Below are 23,099 nucleotides of genomic sequence, written 5' to 3'. Positions count from 1 at the left end.
CCGCTCTTAGCCTAGGCATAGTAACAAGGTCCTTAATCTTTATTAGCACTTCGGTCTGCAACACTTTTCCTAGGATATTTTGCTCAGACTCCATACTCAGTGAGCTACTAGCTGTGTCATTTGTTTCCCATTGTTCCTTTATTATCTCTCTCTTCATATCGACCTTAGCCTCCTATAACATCTCCTTTTCAATATGAGGATTTGGGTATGTGGCTTTCTTCGCTTGTGCCAACACCCCTTGCTGACTTAACCTATCGATATTTAATAGGTTCACTCCTTGCTTCAGACAATTTACATCCTTGTAGTTGCAAGGACTACGCCATCTATAGAGATGTTGGGGGCTCTCCTCCTTCTGGTAATCTCAAGCCAAGTGTCCCTATTGGTTACAAGCTTGACATTGAATTATAAGTCAGTGTCTAGCATTGCATTGTATTCGACTTTGATTGCTATTATTACTTCTTTTTCGCCTCTTTGATTGTTTTTATAGCCACCCGACAACACGATTGTTTTGACTGACTGTTGTGGGGTAATCGTTGTTGCTGTGATCATAGATGGCTACTCATGTGCGAAGAGCATTTGTGAACTTTGGGTCTTCATGTTGTATGGGCACTCCTTGGTGGTATCCCAACACTTGACAAATGTCATACAACCCTTTTTGGGAAACATGCCTTTTGTGTGACCTTCCTCATGGGCTCTACAATTCCCCTTTGCTCTTGTTGCTACTCCCCTTCATAGTTTCAAACTCTTTCATCATTTGGTGCATCTTTTTTTGTAAGGCTTGCACCTTCTAGTTGATTCCTCATTGATACTGTTCCCTTTGGATGAGTCATTATCATTTGATTGGTTCTTTTTCTGTGAAGTCTTGTCCTTGCTTTCTATATTCATGGCTTTATTGTACGCATCATCGTATGATGTTGGAGGGACAACCTTCATCATCTTTCTCAAGGAGGACTTCAATCCCTCCACAAACTAATGTTTCTCGAGTCCATTTGCCAATTGATTCTTCATCTTTCCTAAAGCTCCTTGAGTTGCTGATTGTACATTCTTACACTTTCATGTTTGCTCTGCTTTGTGTTGCATATGTTGGCAACAATATTATTATTCTACCAAAGCAGTTTAAACTCGGTTTGGAATACCTTCTTCAAGTCCGACCATGCAGTCACTTTGGTTTTATTGACTTCCAAGAAATAGTCTATTACCACCCCATGTAATATGGTTGGAAATTATCTCACCTAGTCATCTTGGTTGTTCTACCCGTTGGCTGATCAAATTCTTTCACATCTCCTACAATATCATATTGGATCCTCCCATCTATCCCCCGTAAACTTAGACAACTTCTGATTTTTAGAGATTGTAGTGGCTCCTTGTGACTTGCTTTTTTTATTGCTTTGAGTACTAGGTTTGGCTGCAATTGCTCCCAAGTTTGGTGCACTTGACGCAAACCAACCATTTTACTACGATGCCTTTGTGTTCTCTCGACACTTAGTTGTGCCCGTGTCCTCTACGCATTTATCTTGAGCATTATCTGTTCTTTCAGCTTTTGATTCTTTTGACTTCCTTTAGTATGGGGTTTTTGGTTCTACCCCTCAATAATCCCTACTCCTTTGCAATCTAAGGGTCTGGTGTCCCATACGATGTTGATTATTTTCAATCAATTCAAATACCTCACCACCTTTAACCAATCTCGCTTCTGCATCCTCCTTCACTTCATATACTTTGACACTTTCTTGGTTCCATTTAGGTAACCCTTCTTTCCCTTAAAACAATTGTTCGATAGCTCTCCATAGCTGTCATCTCCACTCTGCTTGCTCTTCCAACCTTAGTGCTTTTTGGAGAACTTCATATTTGTCCTCTTACCCCTTAGGGATACACTTTCTATCCTTGTTCAAAGTTAGTGGTATTGATTACCCCCTTTGTAGGGATTGAGGGTGTGTTGCTGTTGATGGCTCTTGTTACGCTTCTCTTCCATTCGGGTGTTATCTTGTTATTGCCATAATATTTTTTGATGGTGATCTTCTCGATTTTTTTCTACTCGCATGTGTGAAGAGCAATGAAGTGTTGTGCCAAAAGCCTTGGTAAGTGGCAAATAAGACTATCCACAATATGACTTTCTCGAGTGAATTCGAGGCCACACTCTTGGGAACAACTCCTCCTACTGCGTCCTTTCAAATGTAAGTCCTGATGAATGTCTTCAATATATTTGCACAATCCTTTGTTCATACTCTTTACTCTTCAAAGACATCTTTACTACTGGTAGCTTCTTTGTTTGCTGGTCGGCCATTACAGGGTTCTCAGCATGTCATATGCCTACTGTCCCCTTGGGTAGTACATTTCTAGATTCGTCTAGGCAACGATGCCAAATGTTTTCCCCATAGGGTCTATGTTTAGAACATAATAGAATGCAAGTAAAATATAATAGTAAGCATATACACAATGTATTGAGAGAACTCACAACTGCATATTCATTGATCTTAGACTTATTATGATGCATCTTCAAAGTAAATGCAACAACAATATTATGACCACACCGTAACATAATAATATCCCGAAGGTAAGTACAATGCCTATATAGGTGTTGAGGGAGTGCCAACCATAAACAAGTGTCAACCAATTGCCGACCCCTCGACCACAACCCCTCGACAACACTAACTAATATTTATTAGCTCGACAACAATCCAACCTCAAGAATTCATATCTTGATGTAGTTCCCAATCATCAACAAATTGGATCATCTTATAATGGGAAATACTAGGATCATCTTGCAATATCTCATCCTTATGGGGTTCATCAATTCCTTTAGTCATTTATTTGATCTCCACAGTTCTTGTATTTGATTGTTATATGTATGCAGCTTCCATAGAAGACTGGATTTCTGATTTGGATAATGAAAAACGTACCAAACTCAGCTCTAGAGAAAGTTCAACAACCTGATTTTCTGCTTCTCGAAGGTCCACTTCTGGTGTAGAGCACCCAAGCAACAACATGTGAAACTTCCCTAGAAATGCCATAAGATATTAGAAATTAGATAATAGACTATGTGGTTTGCAAATCCAAAATTTAAGCCTAAGGGGGTTCAGTGATGCATTCCTTGAGTCACCATAGGATTTCAAACATTTCTTGTTTATTTGGTTAGAATAAAGATGTTAGGAACATAACAAGTCATTTCAAACTTGTCCTAACCAACCAAAAGGTCTTAGGAGGTAATTAAGTGAAAAGTTGTAAAAGTTGTCAAATTTGCATAATTGAAAAGTTGCAATTTTGAAGCAACTTTTCAAATTTTGGTTATAAATGGCCTTGGTTTGTTGTGACTCTTTGGAGAGGCCTATATAAGCATATTAGACATCTCTCATACCAGGGAGGAAGTCGTATGGAGGTTTGAGGCATAGTAACGAGAATCGCAGTGATTCACACGATTTGTTTAAGCCAAACGAATTTTTGTGAATCAGTGATAAAGGGTTTATGAAATAAGTTACTCACTTAATTTCAAGGGTTTTTTAAATTTGCCGATTCGTGGCCAATTTAATTCTGATTCATGACTGATTTGTGATTCGATTACCATTAGTTCCATTGATTTCTGTGATTGTACAGATTTGTACGGATTGGCAAACTGGATCAAGTTGCATAGTTGGATAGAGGAATGAAGTAGTTGATCATTGCACTTGGTTTCATAGTTGTGTGATATTTCCAATTAAAGTTATATCCATTTTTGTGCAGGCTGTTCTAGAAACCCTCATTTCTAAGGTGTGTGACAAAGATGGAGGCCTAACTTGCCTTTGCACCAATGGAATTCAACGGCCATTTGAGGAAAGCAAGCTGGGTATGTGTACTATTAGATTCCAAAGATTTGTCGTCAGTCTCCATGGTTTGCTATTTTTACTAGCCAAGCCTAGGTCAAATATCTCAATGTATTTGACACTAGAGAGTGCAGCATTAAGTATTTGAGTGAAGAATTCTTGTCAGCAGGACATGAAAATTGGGGAATAGAGTGAAATAGTTTGGAGGAACATATCCAAGGGGTTAAATTGAACCCATGCACCCATCTATTTGTACTTGTTTTGTAAACCAAGCCTAATTGCGCCTATTAGGTCTGCGTACAAGGTAGGGTTTAGGTGATGCTGGAGTAGAGTCAAGATTTGATCTCTTGGGATTTGAAGGAAGACTGAAAGGGGTATTTGAAAAGGCAATTTGTTTCGGTAGTCTTTTGGAGAGTTTTGGAGTTGAATAGGAGAAACCAATTAGGGAGGCATAATTGCCCTACTAGCCCAAATTGGGTTTGGAGACTTGTGTGGAGTTGGGAATCAAACCAACTGTTGGAAAACCCTAGTTAAGTGCCTAGGACACCATTCCAAGTGGAAGGAGGGGTCTGTGAGAGGCTTAGGGTGGATTTCTACAAAATCAACAATTTGAGGGACTTGGGTCCAAAAAAAAAAGAAGAAGTTGCTTCAACCTTCACATTTTAGCCAAGTGTTTGGGAAGCCTTGGGGTAGGTTGGAGTTGTTTAAGGTGTTACTGTAAAATCCCTAGAAACCATCCTTACAAAGAGGGAAGTCATAATCCTCTTTTGGAGAAGTGGGTAGGGAGTATTGAAGAAACCACTTTTCTTGTTAAGCACTCTGCATCAACTTTAGTAACCTCTAATGGATCCTAACTATTCATATGTTTAGAGATAATATTATCAACTTCTTTCCATCTCAATGCATCTGAATAAATTTCAGCAAGATTGAGGAAATGGTCTCAATTTGAGAGTAGATGTAAATAATCTAATTTCACTATTTCGGAGTTTCCATATATTCTTTGATTACTTGCAAATCAGCGTGAGAAGATTCTTCTTCTAAAAGTTTGTCTTTGCTCAAGTTGAACTTTTTAAAGGTGATCTTGAATCAACTTTGAATGTTATCAAAATGTTTTAATGCTGCAACAGTCTTATCTTCATTGACCTTGAATTTGTTCTCCAAGTTATATGACTTACCAGCTTTATGAACAACATTTGTTTCAATTGATGAGTTATCTAATAGTTTTTGAAGAACTTGACTCTCATAGTTAGCTTCCTCTATGATATCTTCTTTGCACACTTTCTGATTTGTAACTAGGACAATAGCAAGAAGGAAAAACTGAAACTGTCAATTTGTATATTCAAGTTACCCTCCAATTCCTTATGTAGTTAGGAATGATGTTGCCTCCTATTATCATATCAGTTCAAACATAGTCTCATTTCTCTTCTCATTTGCACATTTCATATTTAGTGGTCTTGATGAAGGGCGCTTTGATACCACTTGATGAAGGGTACTCCCCCTAGTACCAAAAACATATAACAAAAACAAAGAAATAACAACAATTTGCGAGAACAAAATATGTGCTTCTAATTATTGCCACAAATGCAAAATTACAAAATTTTGAAATACAATATGCAAACCCACATGGGTGCCTTCCTTACAATAATTTGCAACACAGAGCTGCGAACCCACATGGGCGCCTTCCTTGCAATAATTTGCAGCATAGAAATGTGAACTATCACCTAGAGTTGTCTTAGACAATTTACGGGTCTTTCTTATATAGGCAATTTTATGCTACGTGACAAGTTTCTTGACATCAAACCATAACCCCTGAAGTCGACCAACCCTAAAAATGCATATATAGATTCGGCCCAATACACTTTTGATAGTTATTTTGGAAATTTTGGTTGGCTCAACTTCGGTTGCTCCAATTGGCTATTATAACCCTATTCCAGAATCCTCGGCTTTTGATGAATTGGGCCTTACATGTGTAAGCTCCAGTCAACCCCATTGGAGCCCATTCGAGGCCTTCAAAACTGAGCCTAAAGACTTTCTACCAAAATTACACACCAAAAATTCGTAATAATTTCACAAATACTCATGATATGACACTGAGCTTCAACTGGCAGGCTGATATATCCAAGATGAACATTCACCTCTGAAATTAGAACATGCTGAGCTCGTATGATTGATTTACTAAGTAGCAAGCTTCCAGCAATAACAACTCTGCATTGAGACAACCTTTATTTAAGAAACAAAAAGGAAATATTTTTGGGTGATCCAAGATTGCTCTTACACCCAGAATGCTTTTGGATCAGACACTTGGGGTAATTTGAGAAGTGACCCTGTCATGTCTCAGGTAGTTAGAGGAAAACCAAGGCAGTCAACCTCCTCCCTTGCTAGCCATAATGAATCTTCTATTGATCTCCCTTTCCATTTGACTAGATACTCTTCATATGTTCTCTTCAATTCCGTTCCTTGTGCTCCGTCCAACACAACTGTCTAGTATTTCCTCAATCTCCTTCGTAGCTGAAGTAGTTGCTAGAATACTCCATTGCACTTCTACAACTTCATCTCCATCACCTCCTTCATGATACTCTGTCAAATCTGAAATGTTAAATATTGGTGAAATATTTAGTGCAACGGGCAACTCTACTTCATAGGCATTTGTAGAATCATGTTTTTTCAGTATCTTGTATGGTCCAAACTTTTTCATTTTCAGCTTATTATATGTACTCACTAGAAATATCTCCTTCCTCAAATGAACCACGACTTCATCTCCAACCTAAAATTCCTTATACCTCTTTTTGACATCTACCTTAGCCTTGTACTGGGTATTCATCTTTGTAATGTGCTTCCTCACCTCCTCATGGATGTTCTTCAAATATTCAGCAAAATCCTCCACTTCAGCACTACTTATCTCTCCTTTATCCAACTGCCTCAATTCAGAAGCATTTCTATGACTGCTCACATATAGAATCTGGAATGGTGATTTACTAGTATTTCCGTTGACATAATTATTGTATGCAAATTTTGCCCGTGGTAAAATCAAATCCCATCCTTTTGGCTTATCTCCATCCAAGCATCTTAGCAGGTTTCCCAAACTTCGATTGACAATTTTTGTTTGTCAATCAGTTTGTGGATGATGTGATGAGCTGAACTTCAAATTTGTCTTCAACTTCTTTCACAATGTACGCCAGAAATACCTAACAAACTTGGTATCTTGATCTTAAACTATACTCTTTGGCAGACCATGTAGTCTCACTAGTTCTCTGAAAAACAACCCTGCCCATGAATAACATCACTAGTCTTCTTGCGGGGAATGAAATTTGCCATCTTTGAAAATTTGTCAACCTCCACAAATATCGAATTGTGCCCTCATTGAGTCCTTGGTAAACCAAGAATGAAATCTATACTAACATCCTCCCACAGCTTCTCTGGTACAGGTAATGGCTACAACAACCCCGTATTTTGCTTCTCTACATTTGCCCTCTGACATACTCTACAACTTTGTACAAACTTCTTAACATCTTGCTAAAATTGTGGCCAGTAATAATTCTCAACAACTAAAACAATGGTTTTATCTATACCAAAATGTCTAGCCTCCACTATGCTTCTCCTTGATGAGATTCTCTCTCATAGAACTTCTTGGAATGCACAATTGGCTTCTTTGAACAATATACCATCTTGGATTATGAAATCCAAGCACTTTGTCCTATCAAGTGTAACAGGTTCTGTACAAGCTTTCCGACCTTCTCTAAAATCAGGATCCTCTAGATATAGATTCTTGAGTTCCTTGAACCCAACCACCTCAATTTGCATCTCTGTCAGCAAAAGTTGTTTCCTACTCAGAGCATCTGCAACTCTGTTACAATTCCTATTCCTGTGTTTCAAAAAAAATGTATAACTTTGCAGAAATTGAACCCATTTCAAAAGCCTTTGGTTCAACTTTCCTTGACCATTCAAATATTGCAAAGCTTGATGATCAACATACAAAACAAACTCCTTGAGAAGAAGATAGTGTCTCCACTTCTTTAATGCTTGAACTATAGCATAAAAATTCTTGATCATAAACATAATATCTTCTTTTGGCATCATTCAATTTCTCATCGAAATGAGAAACAAGTCTACCTTCTTGGCTCAAAACAACTCCTATTGTAATACCACTAGCATTACAATCTACTTGAAACACCTTATTAGAATATGGAAGTGCTAAAACAGGCTCTTTAGTAACTTTCTATTTCAATAGATTAAAACTCTTATCTACTCCTACAGTCTACTTCAATTCTTTCTTATCCCCTCTCATTGTTTCAATCAAGGGTCCACAAATACTACTAAAACCTTTGATAATTTTTTTATAAAAACTACTCGAGTCGCACTCCTTGGAGTAGGCCATTCAAGGATTACCTTCACTTTCGCAAGGTCCATTTTTAGACCTTCTGATGGGACTTCAAATCCCAAGTACACCAACTCCTTCACAAAACCACACTTCTTCAAATTTATCAACAACTTTTCTTCCCTTAACTTCTCAAACACCTTATGAATATGCATCAAATGCTCCTCCAGTGTCTTACTAAAGATCAATATATCATCTAGGTAAACAATGACAAACTTACCGATAAACTCCTTTAGTACCTCATTCATTATCCGCATGAAAGTGCTTAGTGCATTGGTTAGCCCAAAAGGCATGACTAACCACTCGTACAATCTTTCTCTTGTCTTGAAGGCAGTCTTCCACTCATCTCCTCCTCTGATGTGAAATCTAATGGTACCCACCCTTCAGATCTATCTTCGTGAAATATATAGCTCCACTCAAACAGTCCATAATACCATCTATCCACGGTAATGGAAATTTATACTTGATTGTGATCTTGTTGATAGTTTGAGAATTCGTACACATCCTCCATTCTCCATTCTTCTTTGGTGCCAATATTGTTGGTACAACACATGGACTCAAACTTTTTCGAATGAACCCCTTCTGCAACAACTCATGCTTGTTTGTTCAGCTCTTCACTTCTGTTGGTGTCATTCTGTGTGTTGCCTTGTTCGGAAAACTGACTCCTGGAATCAAGTCCATCTGGTGACGATCTTTCTTACTAGTGGTAATCCATCAGGTGCATTATTCGATACAATATCTAGAAGCTCTTGTGGTAGAAACTTTGGAGGTGAAAGATCTTAGTGTGTAAGATCTTATTTGGAAAGCTCATGTGGTAGAAGATCTTCAAGTGTAATCTATTGGGATGAAAGCTCTGTGGTTGTAAGCTCTTCTTTGTGGAAGCTCTCTTGGTGAAGCTATTGGTGTGAAGACTCTTCTTGTGGAAGCTATTAGTTTGTAAGCTTTCTTAAATTGTAAGAAGCTGAAGTTCTCTCATTTTGGAGAATTTGTAATGAATTTGAAGTATTAATATATGCTTTGTAAAGCATGTTGTCTTCTCTTTATCTCCATCTTGTTATGTTTTTTGTTGTGAGTTGCTAAGGGTGGTACTAACCCTAAAAATACATAAATAGAGTTGGCCCAGTATACTTTTGACATTTATTTTGGAAATTTCGGTTGGCCCAACTTCGGAAGATTATAACTTGTGATCCGTTGCTCCAATTGGCTATTCCCCATTCCAAAATCCCTAGCTTCTCATCTACAAGGCTTGACTTGTGCAAGCTCCAGTTGACCCTTTTTGGAGCCCATTCAGAGCCTCTAAGGCCTTCAAAATAGAGGATATAGTTTTCCTATCAAAATTACACACCAAAAATCCACAATAACTTCACGAATACTCATGATATGGCATTGAGTCTCAATTCGTAGGTTGATATAGCCAAGATGAACATCCACCTTTGAAATTAGGGCATTTTGAGCTCGTATGACAAATACTAAGTAGGAAGCCTCCAGAAACATGAGCTATCCATTGAGACAATCCTTATTCAAGAAACAAAAAGGAAATATTTTTGGGTGATGCAAGATTGTTGTTACACCCAGGTTGCTCCTACATCAGGGCTCCAAAGAGGGTAAACAATCATCTTATGATATGAATTGAGATCAACACCAAGCTGGAAATTGCACTCCAACTCAATTCCTAAATCAACTCCTACATGTGGGTTCCAACTTTTTTGACCAAGTGTGACATTACATCCAATAGTCATATGAACACCCATCTCCAAAAATGTTTGTGCATCAATACCCATCTCAAAAAGAAAATATTCATCATGACACTCATCTCAAACAATGGGCTATCAATGGATACCGCAAACTGATTTCTTCAATCATTTAAACAAAGAAAGTGTACTATAATGAATATCAGAATCAGACCCTGTGTCATACTTGCCAGCAGTAACTCCATAGCTGCCCCATGACTTGTGTTTGTTTAAAAATAACCTCTGAAAGCGTCATATGACTCCTCTAAACCAATTGAGCTCATTGGTAACATCAAAATTGCCCCTCTTTAGAAGTTGACACAAATCTTGAAAGTTAGTGACAACAACAATGCTAGAGAGACTGAAAGTGGGGACATTACATTGGATGCCAAAAGAGATGGTGTAGTGTGCTCAAGCTTCAACTTATTGAGGCTTCCTAGCTTGTTCCATATTCTCTTGGTTAGGACTTTGTTTCTTCCCCATTTATTATCCCATTCCTCGCGTTTCCATGTCTTTCAACATTTTGATACACTCTGGGGTTTCTTCTTTCCTGGAGCTGCATTTGCATTTTCTATGCTTAATATATTGGCTAAATTTCTACTGTCCCATTGACCATTTTTTGTAACTAGTGGACATAAATACTTAATTTATTGGCTGAATCTCCATAGTCCTATTGCCTTTCTCTTACTTACTCCGATCCTCTCCCGACGGGTTACTCCTTCCTCAATGATCAATTGGGTATTACAGATATCACGCTGGACAAGACTTGGGTTGGCCATGATCACACTCTCTTTCTTAGGCTCCTTTCTTTGGTTGACTATCTTCCAGTTCTTAGGGAGAGGATGAAGGTTTTCCCTCTTCCCACCAAGATTTTCCTTGAAGAGGTATCTCACTAAGTTGCAATTTGCAGAGCTGAAACACTTCTAGGGGCTTGTTGTAGAGGCTAGATGAAACATGAAGTGGGTTGTGATCAGTAACCTCAGGGCTGTTATTCGGGAATCCTTTCCTCTTGTATGGGAATCAAGGTCGACCGCTAAGGCCAAATGACGATTGCAGAGGAAGTTGGGCATGAGGGAGCCTTATAGCGGCTCCTTGCATGCTAATTGGTGGAATGACAATGACACCTTATGTTTCTTGTTGGGTCATTTTTAGGATGCTATTTGTTATGTTGACATTCTTTTAGTTACGAACACTCATGAGAGCCTTGTCTATCCTCTTCTAGGTGTTGTTGGGTTCTAGTGGTTGTTTGCTTTCAGAGATGAGGTCAGATGTTCTTGTGGGGTTAGAGGTTCAGGTGGGGTTGCTTGTTTGGTCACAGATTCCCTCTACAATGCAACTTTTGTGGTTCACTCTGATAGCTTGGCCAGATTTATGTGGATCAATATCAGCCATATGGGTTCACATTCTAGGGACATCTTCATTGTGGTCTGTTACTTTCTGCTAGCCTCCTCATCCTATTCTTTACATTGTACAAAGCGGGTTGACCCCTAGAGGGATTTACATGATTGTATTACCAGGGTTTTGGCCATGAGTGACATCATCATTGTGGGGGACTTTAATAAACAAACTAGAGTCTACTAGACCTCCATCCATGATCGTGTGATGGATTCAGTTTGTACTTCAGAGTTCGATCCCAATACCTTAGGTTTGTAGTACTCTTTAGAGGGCAGTAGGGGACCCCTCACGAGATATGTTCATTGTCTGCTCTAGTTATGCAAGTCCTCAAAGTTAGTGATTCTAAATGGGCTCTCTTGTTTTCCTAGATCCGGCTTATTCACTAGGCCTCATTGCAGTGGGGCGAGTGTAGTGGACTATGACCTCTCTTGTGCCTCCTTCATTCCCTCCACCAATCGCTTTACCATTTTGTGCATCCCCCTAGCTGATCATGCCCTCCACAACCTTACCATTAGGGTCTCTCCTCCTCCCCACCTTTGTGCCTTCTCCTCTGTAGTTGCTCCCCACCTGCACCTCCTTCGGCTTTGCTGATGGTGACTGTGTCTTCTTCACCCTCCATCGTAGATAACTCCTCCCCAAGGAACCCTTCACTAATACCAGGTGCGCCTCCTCCATGTTTGACTTTGAGGGTCTGTCACCACACCACATATTTATCGCACAACTCCAAATGCAAGAGCACTTGTCCTTTGAATTAGTGGTTTGATTAGGGCTACAAGTCCTTCCATCACTCGGTTCACTTGACCTTCTACACCCATTCCTCCTTGTTAACCCACTTGAAGCTTTCGTTATGCCACTTTCTTTGCCATAAAAAGCGGTTTTTCTTCACGATAAGGAGTGGTTTTTCTTCATGACACAATGTAGATCCCTTTGCACCTCAATCCTGCAATTCCCCAAGCTCTTTTGGCATATCGGTTCCCCTGCCACCCTCCCCTTCCACCTTGGATTACAACTCTTTGGTCCCACACCCTTCCCCTCTCTACGATATCCCCGTCCAACCCCCCTTCCACCTCACCCCCTACTCTGTTGCCATCTCTTCACCTTCTCCAATATCTGTGAGGTGGTTAGATCCATGAACAATAGCAGGGCGACAAATGGAGAAGAGTTCCAAGAGGAACTCTTTAAGCTTGGTATCACAATTTTGGTCTCCTTCCTTGTAGTGCTCTTTAATAGAGTGGTTTGTACTAGTTTACCCTCATGGTTGTGACATATCATTCATTTGATCCATAAGACTAGGTTGGTCTCAAACCCCTACAATTACAGGACCATCATGGTTAGCCACACTTTTGGCAAAGTCTATGCCACTGTGTTGAACACTATTTTATCTAGGGAGCTTGATTGTTGTCATTGTCATTTGAGGGGGTAGGCTAGCTTTTAGAGAGACTCGCAAACCATTTTGGCTTTGCAGGCTATCATCGACATGGCTCGACACACCTTGACAAAAGTCTATTGCTTCTTTGTGGACTTCCGAAGAGTGTTTGATTCCATTCCTTGGGCAGTTCTTTTGCATAGACTTAGAGATACAATATTTGAGAGATTCTTCTAACGACCATCATGGGATTATATGTGTGGTTGGTAGGGGGAGTACTCCACAGGGTTACTTGGACCCTATATAGAGCACCGTTGGGGTGAAGCAAGGTTGCCCTCTTTCTTACAATTTATTTTGCGTCTACAATAATGAGCTCAAGTCGTTCCTTCAAGATTTCTCGCTCTTGGGTGACAATATTACTTTCATTAGGTCCTGGTCTCCATTTTGCTATTTGCTAACGATGTGGTTCTTCTTGCCTCCTCTCTAGAGGGTCTTCATCAACTTCTTGATGGTCTGGCATCCTTTTGTGACTTGTGACAATTGGTGCTAAGCTTGGGAAAGACTCGGGTGATGGTCTTCAACTGCTTGAAGACCTCCCATCTGCACTTCTTTTTCTAGGGTGAGAAGATTTAGATTTCATCTTCATACACATTCCTGGGGGTCAAGTTCTCTGGACGTTGTTTCAGTATGAGACCTGTAATGCAACCTCGAGTCAACTAGGGTTTTGGTTCCCTTGCTATGCTGGCGAGACATTGTTTTCAACATCACTTTTAGGATAATACGTCCAAAATGTCTCTTTTGAACTCCTTGGTCAAACCGTCCATGCTATATGACCTTGTTTTGTGGGGGCCCTTTATCTTGGAGTCGAATTGGGCTTGAGTTGAGAGAGTCCAAACCCTTCTTCTTCGATGCATCATCAAGTGTCACTAGTCCATTCCTCGTAGCATCATTTTGGCCTACTTTGGGGCCCATCCTTTCAGACTTGGGCCCAACTTCAATCTGTTTTGGTTCCTTCATTGGCTTCAGGGTTTTGTTGATTTGACTGAGGATCACCACATATATTCCTACCTGACCTATTGCTTCTTAGAGGCGATTGTGGGTACCAAATTTGCTGGTAGGGCCCATTGTTAGCACGCTCAAGCCTCTACTTTGTTGGACTTGGTAGGGGTTGAGATGAAACGTCTTCCCCCCTTTTTGTTCTCTTTGGATGCCCCCACACACATCCTTTCTTCTCAGTAAGAGTTGAATGAGCACTTCAGGCTAGACATATACAGACAATTTATTCTCATGATATAGAGTAACCCCCTAGGGGGGCTTTGTCCGAGGATTGACTTCTATGCCGAGCACTTTATGGATATTCAGGATGGGGTTATCACGCATCCTTCATATCTTGCACATTGCCGGACTCACGCCTTTTACTTCTCTTTGGGCTCTTTCAGAGTGGGCTTCCACTGCCTTTGTATCTAGATGCACCACCAACAGGGAGGACTAAACTTATCGCCTTTGTGACTTGGGGGAGGTAGAGATAGAGATACTTTATTTTTCGTTGCTTCATCACTATGAGATTAGGGGGAGGTTTTATTGCATGTTTGGGGGATGTTGATCCCTCAGTTCCTTCTTTAGATACAATGACAAGATATTGTGATGCGACTTCGGGATCACACCTTGCAGCTTCAGTTCTCATTGAGACAGTGTTCAAATCAACTTATCACCTCTTTCATGTTAGTGTCTCCGGCCGGATGCCCTAAGCGGTCACTTGGCCTCCCAACTTTGCGACTCTAGGTTTGTGAGGCCTCGTAGAGGTTACATGCAAACATCAACACTCCATCTCTAGTGGCTCTCATAGATGGCCCGGGGCTTCCTCTCGCTCTAGACCGTATCCTTCAGCTTTGGACTACTTCTCATCAGTGGAGAGTGTTTAGTTTGTTCTGTTGGTTCTTTCTTAGTTCTTGCTTTTCTTGCTCTTTCCCCGGGCACCATTTAATGTTCTTGTTGTTGGCTGTTGCCTTGTTGAATGTTTTCAGCCCCTTAGACTCTCTTTGTGGTCTCTTATTGGACATTAGTAAAATAATCTTATCTTTTATTATGACTAGTTTTAGGATCCCATTATAATAAAATGAAGTCCATGATTTTGGTAACTATGGTGACATCAACATTGTCTTTCACCTTAGGGTTAAATCCCCATGAACTATTCCTTTCACTTTTTATATGTTACTTCTACTGCCACACCTATCAAAACAATTCCCAAGGTTTAAAACGTAATCTTAAATTTGGACTAAGGAAAACTAATTGATTTCATAGAGTGATTGATTAAAGGTGGCGATGGTGTAGTATTGCCTATGGTGAAAAGAATTTTTTTCCCAATTTTATAGTTAAAATAATAATAGTAATTCGATTTTCTCACTTCATTAACATCCTTCATTTGAAACATTCAAATCTAGAAGACATTCATTGTGTAGCCTTTAGATTGAATTCTAACTTGGCTTTAGAAAGGGAATTAAGATGATTTATGAAGTTCACGAGAGGAAAGAAACGAAGATAGAAAAAACAAAGGGAGAGATGGATCAGACAATGTCCTTAGATATTTTAAAGTATGTTGTCTGGGATTGAAAAAGCACATTTCGTTTACAATAAAGTAGAGCCAGAGTAAATGGATAAGAATCTTTAGTTTATGAAAGCTAACTAAATACTAACCCGCAAGAAATGTAAATATAAATCGAAGAGTTAGCTTAGAGTAGTTAATGAAAGTTTATTAACGTATAGCTTTGAGTGGTGAATAGTCAATGAAGAATGAACCTAAATGTAAAATAGGGAGATAAGCAGAGAATGATAGACGTGTCACATGTTTGTAGCTAGGCTTGAAATTGAAGAACATATGACATTAGTAGTGGATAACCTTGAGAGGGCTAATTTAGAATACGATAATGCTCACAAGAGAGAATCTAGTTTTGATGGGGCTAGGCTGAACAATTTGGTGAAGAGGTATAATGCTCTTGTACAATATTTCCTAATATCTATAGCTTAATAATCTTGGATTGGATGATGAAAGACTCTTGATGGTGAAACAAAGCCAATTATCTTATTCTACAATGAGATTAGCTGGGCTAGAATGCTTTGGTATTAATGTGAGAAAACATCATCGTCTCCGTCCCAGTATTCATACAAATATTTTGAAGAATTAAAAAAATGAGAAATTTCTAGAAAGTTACTGATCGAGATAACTTGTCAAGATAACTTTGGAAAAGAGTGGCTATATAATGATCCTTGTTGGGACTTTACTTAATTAAACATTAATTTCTCAATTAGGGTTTGGATTGTAATGTTCTTGATAGGATTAGTCATAAATTGTATGAGATTCAAGTTATTTGTATATTCATTAACACTTAGTATTATTACTATTTCGTCTCAATGAAGGAAGGAGTGGGTGTTATCCAAGTTGCCTAGACACCAATATTGATAGATTCCTTTGAAGTTTACAGGTCGAAGTCTGCATCACAAAGTCCTATGACACATTGACCCCCACTCTCTCTTGGGACAAAGATCCATTGCTTGGATTTATACAAGCACTTCCTTAGTAACATCATATACTTCCAAAAATCAAATAATAATATATTGGAGATCAAGTTCTATGTACAATTATAATTATGTAATACATACATACATACATACATACATATATATATATATATATCTCTTCTATATTCATGTTATCCACTGCAATAACAGATCTATGTTTGATAGATTGCCAGTGTTCAAATAAATATTAATTGTTGATTTGATCTATAGATTGAAAATATTGTTCGCTCTTATATTATTTCTGATGTCTTATTATAGTATCATGTCGGTGGTGTATGATGTATGTGGTGATGCAAGAGTGAGGATTTGTTACTTCTCATTGTTTTGTGTTTCCGTGTGTATATGAGAAGATCCTTGTTTATTCTCCCAAATTGTATTCTGGTCACTCCTTTTAAGTATTTCCCTATGCCGTTCATCTAATTAGTGTTTTCCATAACTAATGGATCCCTTTATTACATCGGCACCATTTGTGGGATGGCTTAGTTTATATGAAGATCATTGAGATAATTATCATTTGTCTCATTATGGTTCATGAGTATTTATACTCTTCGTTATCAATGCTGGTCCTCAATAGTTGTGTTTGTTTCCCCATTTATATTCCCATTTGTAACTCATGTTCACTCCATGGTCTTTTTATTGCTTGTAGCATGTCATCTATGGATGTTTCTTACCATTTTGAGTCGTCGTTTTCCTGCACCATGTATTTAGTGTTGATTGTGTCTTACTATGTTGTCTTACTGTTTACATACCAATGTCTTTTCCAATCCTTTGGTCTTTCCTCCATTCACACCGCCAACCCTTAATAGGCTTTCCCCCTTTCAGACGTGTATGATCTTGTAATATTCTCTTCCTTCTTGTCTTCCATATTTGTCTCACTAATGATCATGTTCATTATGATTGCGAGTTGTATCTTCTCATTCTTTTTCGATGCTCCCTCTATTTCTGAACTACATGTGTGTGTGTGTATATAATTAGTAGGATGGCTGCTTCTTATTCCTACTATTGCTTCATGTACGAAACCTGACTTTTCGATTTATTTACCATGATTACATCACTTTGTCGACACCTAATTATAGTTGAGCATTATAATGTTTAATTGTTAGTTGTTATATGTTGTTCAAATAAATAGTAATATTGATTAATGTATTTGGTTTAATAGATTATGATGATCAATCATAGTTGGTTAATATTTGTATCATTTGTGTATTGAATATATATAAATTAATAAATATAATTATTATTGTTCATTTATTATTTATTATTAAATTTTATTTCGGGTTGGGGACATCACAATCCTGCCCTCCCCAAAATTGCTTGTCCTCAAACATTGCCACCTTCGGTCACCTTTTTGACGAATCAAGAGTTTGCAATATAGTGACAAATTTAATTTCATAGGCTATCCATTTTTCTTGTTTCTAAGCTTTATCTAATATTACTTTGTTTTGAGAGAGGAGGTTTGAATACAATCCAAGATGCTTAGAGACCACTTGACAGATTCCTTCAAAGTTTATATATCCAAGCCCTTAAGCCTCTTCTGGTAAATGCCCTCAAGGCACTTAGGGTCACTAATCCCCACCCTAGTTTGGGCGCTATCCTTTTGGGATTTAGACCGCCATTCCTTGAATTGCTTCAACCTTCCTTCTTATTTACTAAGGCAATATGAAGATCTTTGCCATACTGTTATATGCATCTACAACAATAAGAGACATTAGGGCAATGCCTGCTATGATTTTCAATGATATTCTAATCCCTTTTGACAACTTTAGGATATAAGATTCAGATATAAATCAGATTACAAAACTGCGACAACTGATTTCTAAATCCCTACAAATGCCCTAAGATATTCAGATCTAACCTCAATGCAATGCAAAATGTAAATAGATAGGAACTTGGAAACAACCCAAAAATCTGGATTGTACTGTAGCGATGGAACTGTAGCAAAAATATTGTAGCGACGACACTGTAGCAAAAACACTGTAGTGACGACACTGTTCACCTTCAACTACAACAAAGTCTTTCAAACTCTTCCAATATCCTTAACCAAATATCCCAGCCCTACTGCAATATGTCTGGGTGTTAATATTAGACTTGTTACTTCAATTTAACTTCTTAAATCTGGCCCTAAGCCACAAATTCGGCACAATGAAAAGACTGATTTGTCTTCTCCAATAGTTGCAACCCTTCGGAGGATCTTTCACCACCTTAGTTTTGCGAATCAATGGGAGTGTTCGTTCCCAATGACCAATGTAGAAAACTACAGAAACCCTTGGCTCCACAAGTTATTAGGCAAAGTAGATGGCAACACATTCAATGTCCAACCTTGAGGCTTCCCTCCATATTTATTCTTTTCCTCCAAGAGGTTGACCTCCTTCTAGAGGAAATAAAGATAATATGTAATTTCACTTTCTAGAAGATTCACCCTTTCTTACAATTATAATTAATTGCACTTTAAAGTAATATTAAAAAATTAATTAATATAAAGTGCACATTTCATAGGCTACAGGACGTCTGGCTGCAGGAAACCTGTAACTGCCAGAGGTTTGTGGCTGCAGGTTGACTGTGACAACAGTAAGAATTGCCCACATGACCCTCTCCTCAACACCTTGGCCTACGAGGGTCCGATTATCGGCCAAACTCCATTAAATCTTAGTGCTAGTGCTAAGGGGACATTACACTTGGTTCTTTAAAGGAGATTTGTTAGTTTTTGCTGGCAGTTTTGTTTGCCATCCTTTTGGCTAAAGGGTTTATGCAACAACCCTACTATAATGGCATGCAGTTTATTTTTATCTTGTGATCATGTTCTATTGTGTTTTTTTAATGGTGTAAGCATTTTATTTTATTATTAAACCTCATGAATCCATTTTCTTATTGTTAGTATTTTCCTATAGTAGTAGAATATTGGGAGATGAGAGCTTTGGCTCTTTTAAATGTTATTTGAGAATTGACATACAGGTTTTTTTGAAGGAAGTAAAGTGTCTGCTCTCTCATATACTTGTTTTTTCTTTATACCTAATGTTTCATAACAAAATTTGTAGGGAAAATAGCACCAAGGGTGGTGTTTATCCTGGACCCTAAAATTTGCACTTTGTGGCAATGTACAGGTCCTGGAAGCTTTAGGAAAGTACACAAATGTTCCCGTTCCAAAGGTTTTTTGTCTTTGTACAGATAAAGATGTAATTGGCACACCATTCTACATCATGGAATATTTGGATGGTCGAATATTTTTGAATCCTGGATTGCAGGTGAGATATTATAAGCTGTTTTAATTGTGCCTGGTAAAGTGATGCTTAGAACATTTCTCCCTGATATGTATTTTCGTTTTATTTTCGCTGTCACACATTCATAAAACTTTGTTTTAATTATAATGCTTCCACACATCCATATATTTGTTTGTTCAGGGGCTCAGCCCAAAACAAAGAAGATCTATTTACCTTGCTACTGCTAGAACATTGGCATTGATACACAATGTGAATGTTGACACAGTAGGATTAGGCCGCTATGGAAATCGTGAAAATTACTGCAAGAGACAGGTACTTTGGTCTATGCCATTGTTTATGGACTTTCCTTTCTAAAACATAATATTTCTACTGCTTTTGGAACTCTGGTAGGTTTGCCCTCTTGGATATGTGAGTTTGTCTAATAATATTTTCTTTAGCATGACTGGGACTTCCTTTAAAAAAAATGACTTTGCAAGTTAGAAATGAGAAAAATGGAAGCCTGAAAGGCGGATGAGTGTCTTTGATTTATTTGCACTACTTTGTCTGGTGTGTAGAATGCATGATGATGCTGCCGGAAATCTTTTGCAGGACATCAAAAAATTGGTTGTTAGATTCATTAGATAGGAAATTGTCCGTATGTCCTGAAAGTAACACAAACAATCTAATTGTAATATACAGTTAATCTTAGGATAAAAGTATTTTCATGAGGAGTGAAATTTAGTCGTTACATTAGCCATTAGCCATTTGTTTTGACCACCACTTGCACTCCCACCCAAAAGGTGAAAAGCATCATTTCAAAAATGTGTTGTATTCAATAAAAGATTTCCTTGATTTTGCAAGTTTCTTCTTTCCATGTAGGTATTAGAGCTTATGAACAACATCTGCTTCCAATGATGAATTATTTGAGTGATCTTGAAGAACATGACTCTCACAAGCAATTGCCTCTATGATATCTTCTTTACATATTTGCTGGTTTTGTACTAAGGCAGCATTAGAATCATCAAGGGAAACCAACATTGCACCTGTTGTCAAGCAGAATCTCCAAGTTGCCCACAAATAAACTCATGCAATTTTGCTTGAAGCAACAATTGATTCTTCCTCGTCAGAGCTTATTGTGTCATTTTACTATGGCCTATTGACCTCATTGCAGGTCCACCCTTATCATCTTTATTCTTTTCTCCATAGCCCAAATCACAAGGCTCAATCACCTGTCCCGCATTTGTGAAAGCTGCATTCAAAGCTGTTCTTTTGATGATTTCGTTATAGTCTTTTTTTGGCATGTATAGATTCATGCACATCTAAGGGGACATCCTCGAGATCTGTTGAACCTACATCACGAGGCGAAATATTCTCTTTTAAATTGAGTTCATCTTCTATCTTCTTTTCTTTATATAGGAAAGGCTTCAACTTCCCTTCACGTTGCTTAAGCACATTTTGGACCAATGTGTATGCAGATGAAGAAATCAGACATCTTGTTCCCAAATTGTTCACACTCATAGCATATATAAGATAGACTCGGAGATAGTATCACTCTCATTGATAGTTAGAACCATAATATTCTTCATGGCTGAAATGACTTCTTTATCATGTGTCATCCTTATAATGACTAGGAAATAGTGAAACATATCATTTATCCAATCTTGCAATCCCAAGTTCAACTGTAGGTTACTGCAATTTCTCCAAAGATCGTCAATATAGCAGTCCTGCTTGAATATTGAACATTTCTGATGTCATTAGGACCTTGAAAGTCATCACCTTACAATTGCAATACCTCCTTCATATCCTTCACGGTGTTATCATCATAAGGAAGTAGAGGTGCTAAAACTCTCAATCTTATTTAGGCATGAATTAACCATTAGTCTGATCTCATTATCTGAGTGCCTCAACAATTTGTGTTTCCTTAAATAAGTCGCAATAGGAACAAGAATTAGGTGTAACGAATTTGAAGGTGATTGCTGCAGTATGCTCACATGTCCGAATTCATTCAGGGTGTTGAAAACAACATTCCTTTGTTGATGTCAAATGTTGAGCTTGTGACCTGCATCTTTTAGTACATTCCCCAATTATTGTCTATCCTTTGATGCCATGCTTCAATCAAAACTCCGAATCTTCCTGACATGCTGGCAAGATTAACAACTCTCATACCACTGGAATATCCCCAAATTATTTTGCAAAGAAGGATGACAGATACTCGAAGAATTTGGAACAATTGATTCATTCTATTAAAACATTTAGCTTCGGTTAAGACAATATCCGTGATCAATATGAGAATATATATATTTTGCATATTGATATGCATATATGCACATATATAATTTGCATTAATCATGATGATCACTGTATATAGAACCGACTGTGCATATTTATTTGTTTATATCTGAGATCGGATCTCAGTAATAATCACACTGTATTCTGATCATTATCGATTTGCATTGGGCTTTATTAAGTCTTTGAAACGATGGATTAATTTTGTTATACCTAACATCGGGTGTGGTTAAATCACCAATTAGGTATATTGGTGAATGGTCGTGTCTCTATTTGGAGACATGCCCATTCACTCATATACCTGACCATCCTTGTATATATGTTTATTACTGCCCGATATTGCAAGCATCAAAATCAATTAATGCAAGCAGATTGGAGGTAATATAAGTATTGAAGTTTGAAGAAACTTTTCATCAATATATTTGCATTGTCATTACATATATTGTGGAGCAAATCAGGTCCTTTATCAGCAGAGATCAAACCTGAAAATAAAACCATACATTTATCAGTACTGTCATAGAAGTCTGACATAAACTTTTGCATGGTATCAGAGCGAGGCTATGGAGAGATCGCATTAAGTTTAAAAGGATCAGATTACACTTTAAATTTGCAGTCCATTCTCTCTATAAAGATGACAAACGTATTGAGATTCAAACACCACCTTGCAAGTGCTGATAACTTCGAATCCTGGAAACTTCGTATAATGATGTTATTAAAAGAAAACAAATTGGAATCTTTTGTAAGAGAAGATAAAGAGGAACCTAAAGATGATCCTGCGAAATTAGTATGGATCGAGAATAATGAAAAGGCCATGAAGATAAATGTGGATGTTGTTTGAGATCACATATTACCTATTGTGGCAAAACATGCAAACAACATATCATATGTTTTGAGCTCTTGATTATGCACTCATAATCAATAATACAGGCAGAAAACTTGCTCTTAAAAGGCAAATGAATAATATTAGCATAGAAACTATAAATGCCTTCTTCATGAGAATCACAGATTTGAGAGATCAATTATCTGCACTCAGTTATGAGATTGACAATCAGGAATTATCCTTAATAGTGTTAGGAGGACTTCCAAACTCCTCGGAATCTTTTGTACAAGGTATATGTGCTAAATCTAAAATCCCAAAACTAGATCGTTTAAGATCAGATTGTCTTCAAGAAGAATCGAGATTAGTGATTAAGGGAAAATACAAAACCTTAGATAAAGACGTTCAAGTTCTTAATACAAACTCACATAAGAAGGGAAAGAAGAAGAACAACAAAAGGAAAAGAAACTTTCATGGAAAAGGACAATCTAAATAGAAGAAAGACTTGTCCAAAATTCAATGTTCTAGATGTGATCTACATGGACATTATTTGATAAATTGTC

At 37.9% G+C, this 23,099-nt stretch overlaps 1 protein-coding gene across 3 annotated transcripts in view; it reads left to right on the top strand.

Annotated features, from left to right (window-relative positions):
• IBR3 (acyl-CoA dehydrogenase-like protein) overlaps positions 1-23,099 on the top strand; it is a 403,438-nt gene that overhangs the window by 21,169 nt on the left and 359,170 nt on the right. For all 3 annotated transcript variants that reach the window (XM_089813746.1, XM_089813745.1, XM_089813744.1), the window contains exons 4-5: positions 19,338-19,478; positions 19,635-19,766. In XM_089813746.1, coding sequence (XP_089669872.1) covers positions 19,338-19,478; positions 19,635-19,766 — 273 coding nt within the window. The remainder of the gene's footprint in view (positions 1-19,337; positions 19,479-19,634; positions 19,767-23,099) is intronic.

Source organism: Cupressus sempervirens, chromosome 2, assembly GCF_028749045.1.
Source record: "Cupressus sempervirens isolate cs-2001-9-10 chromosome 2, ASM2874904v1, whole genome shotgun sequence".
Classification (NCBI taxonomy): Eukaryota; Viridiplantae; Streptophyta; class Pinopsida; order Cupressales; family Cupressaceae; genus Cupressus; species Cupressus sempervirens.
This window is presented reverse-complemented; position numbering and strand designations above follow the sequence as displayed.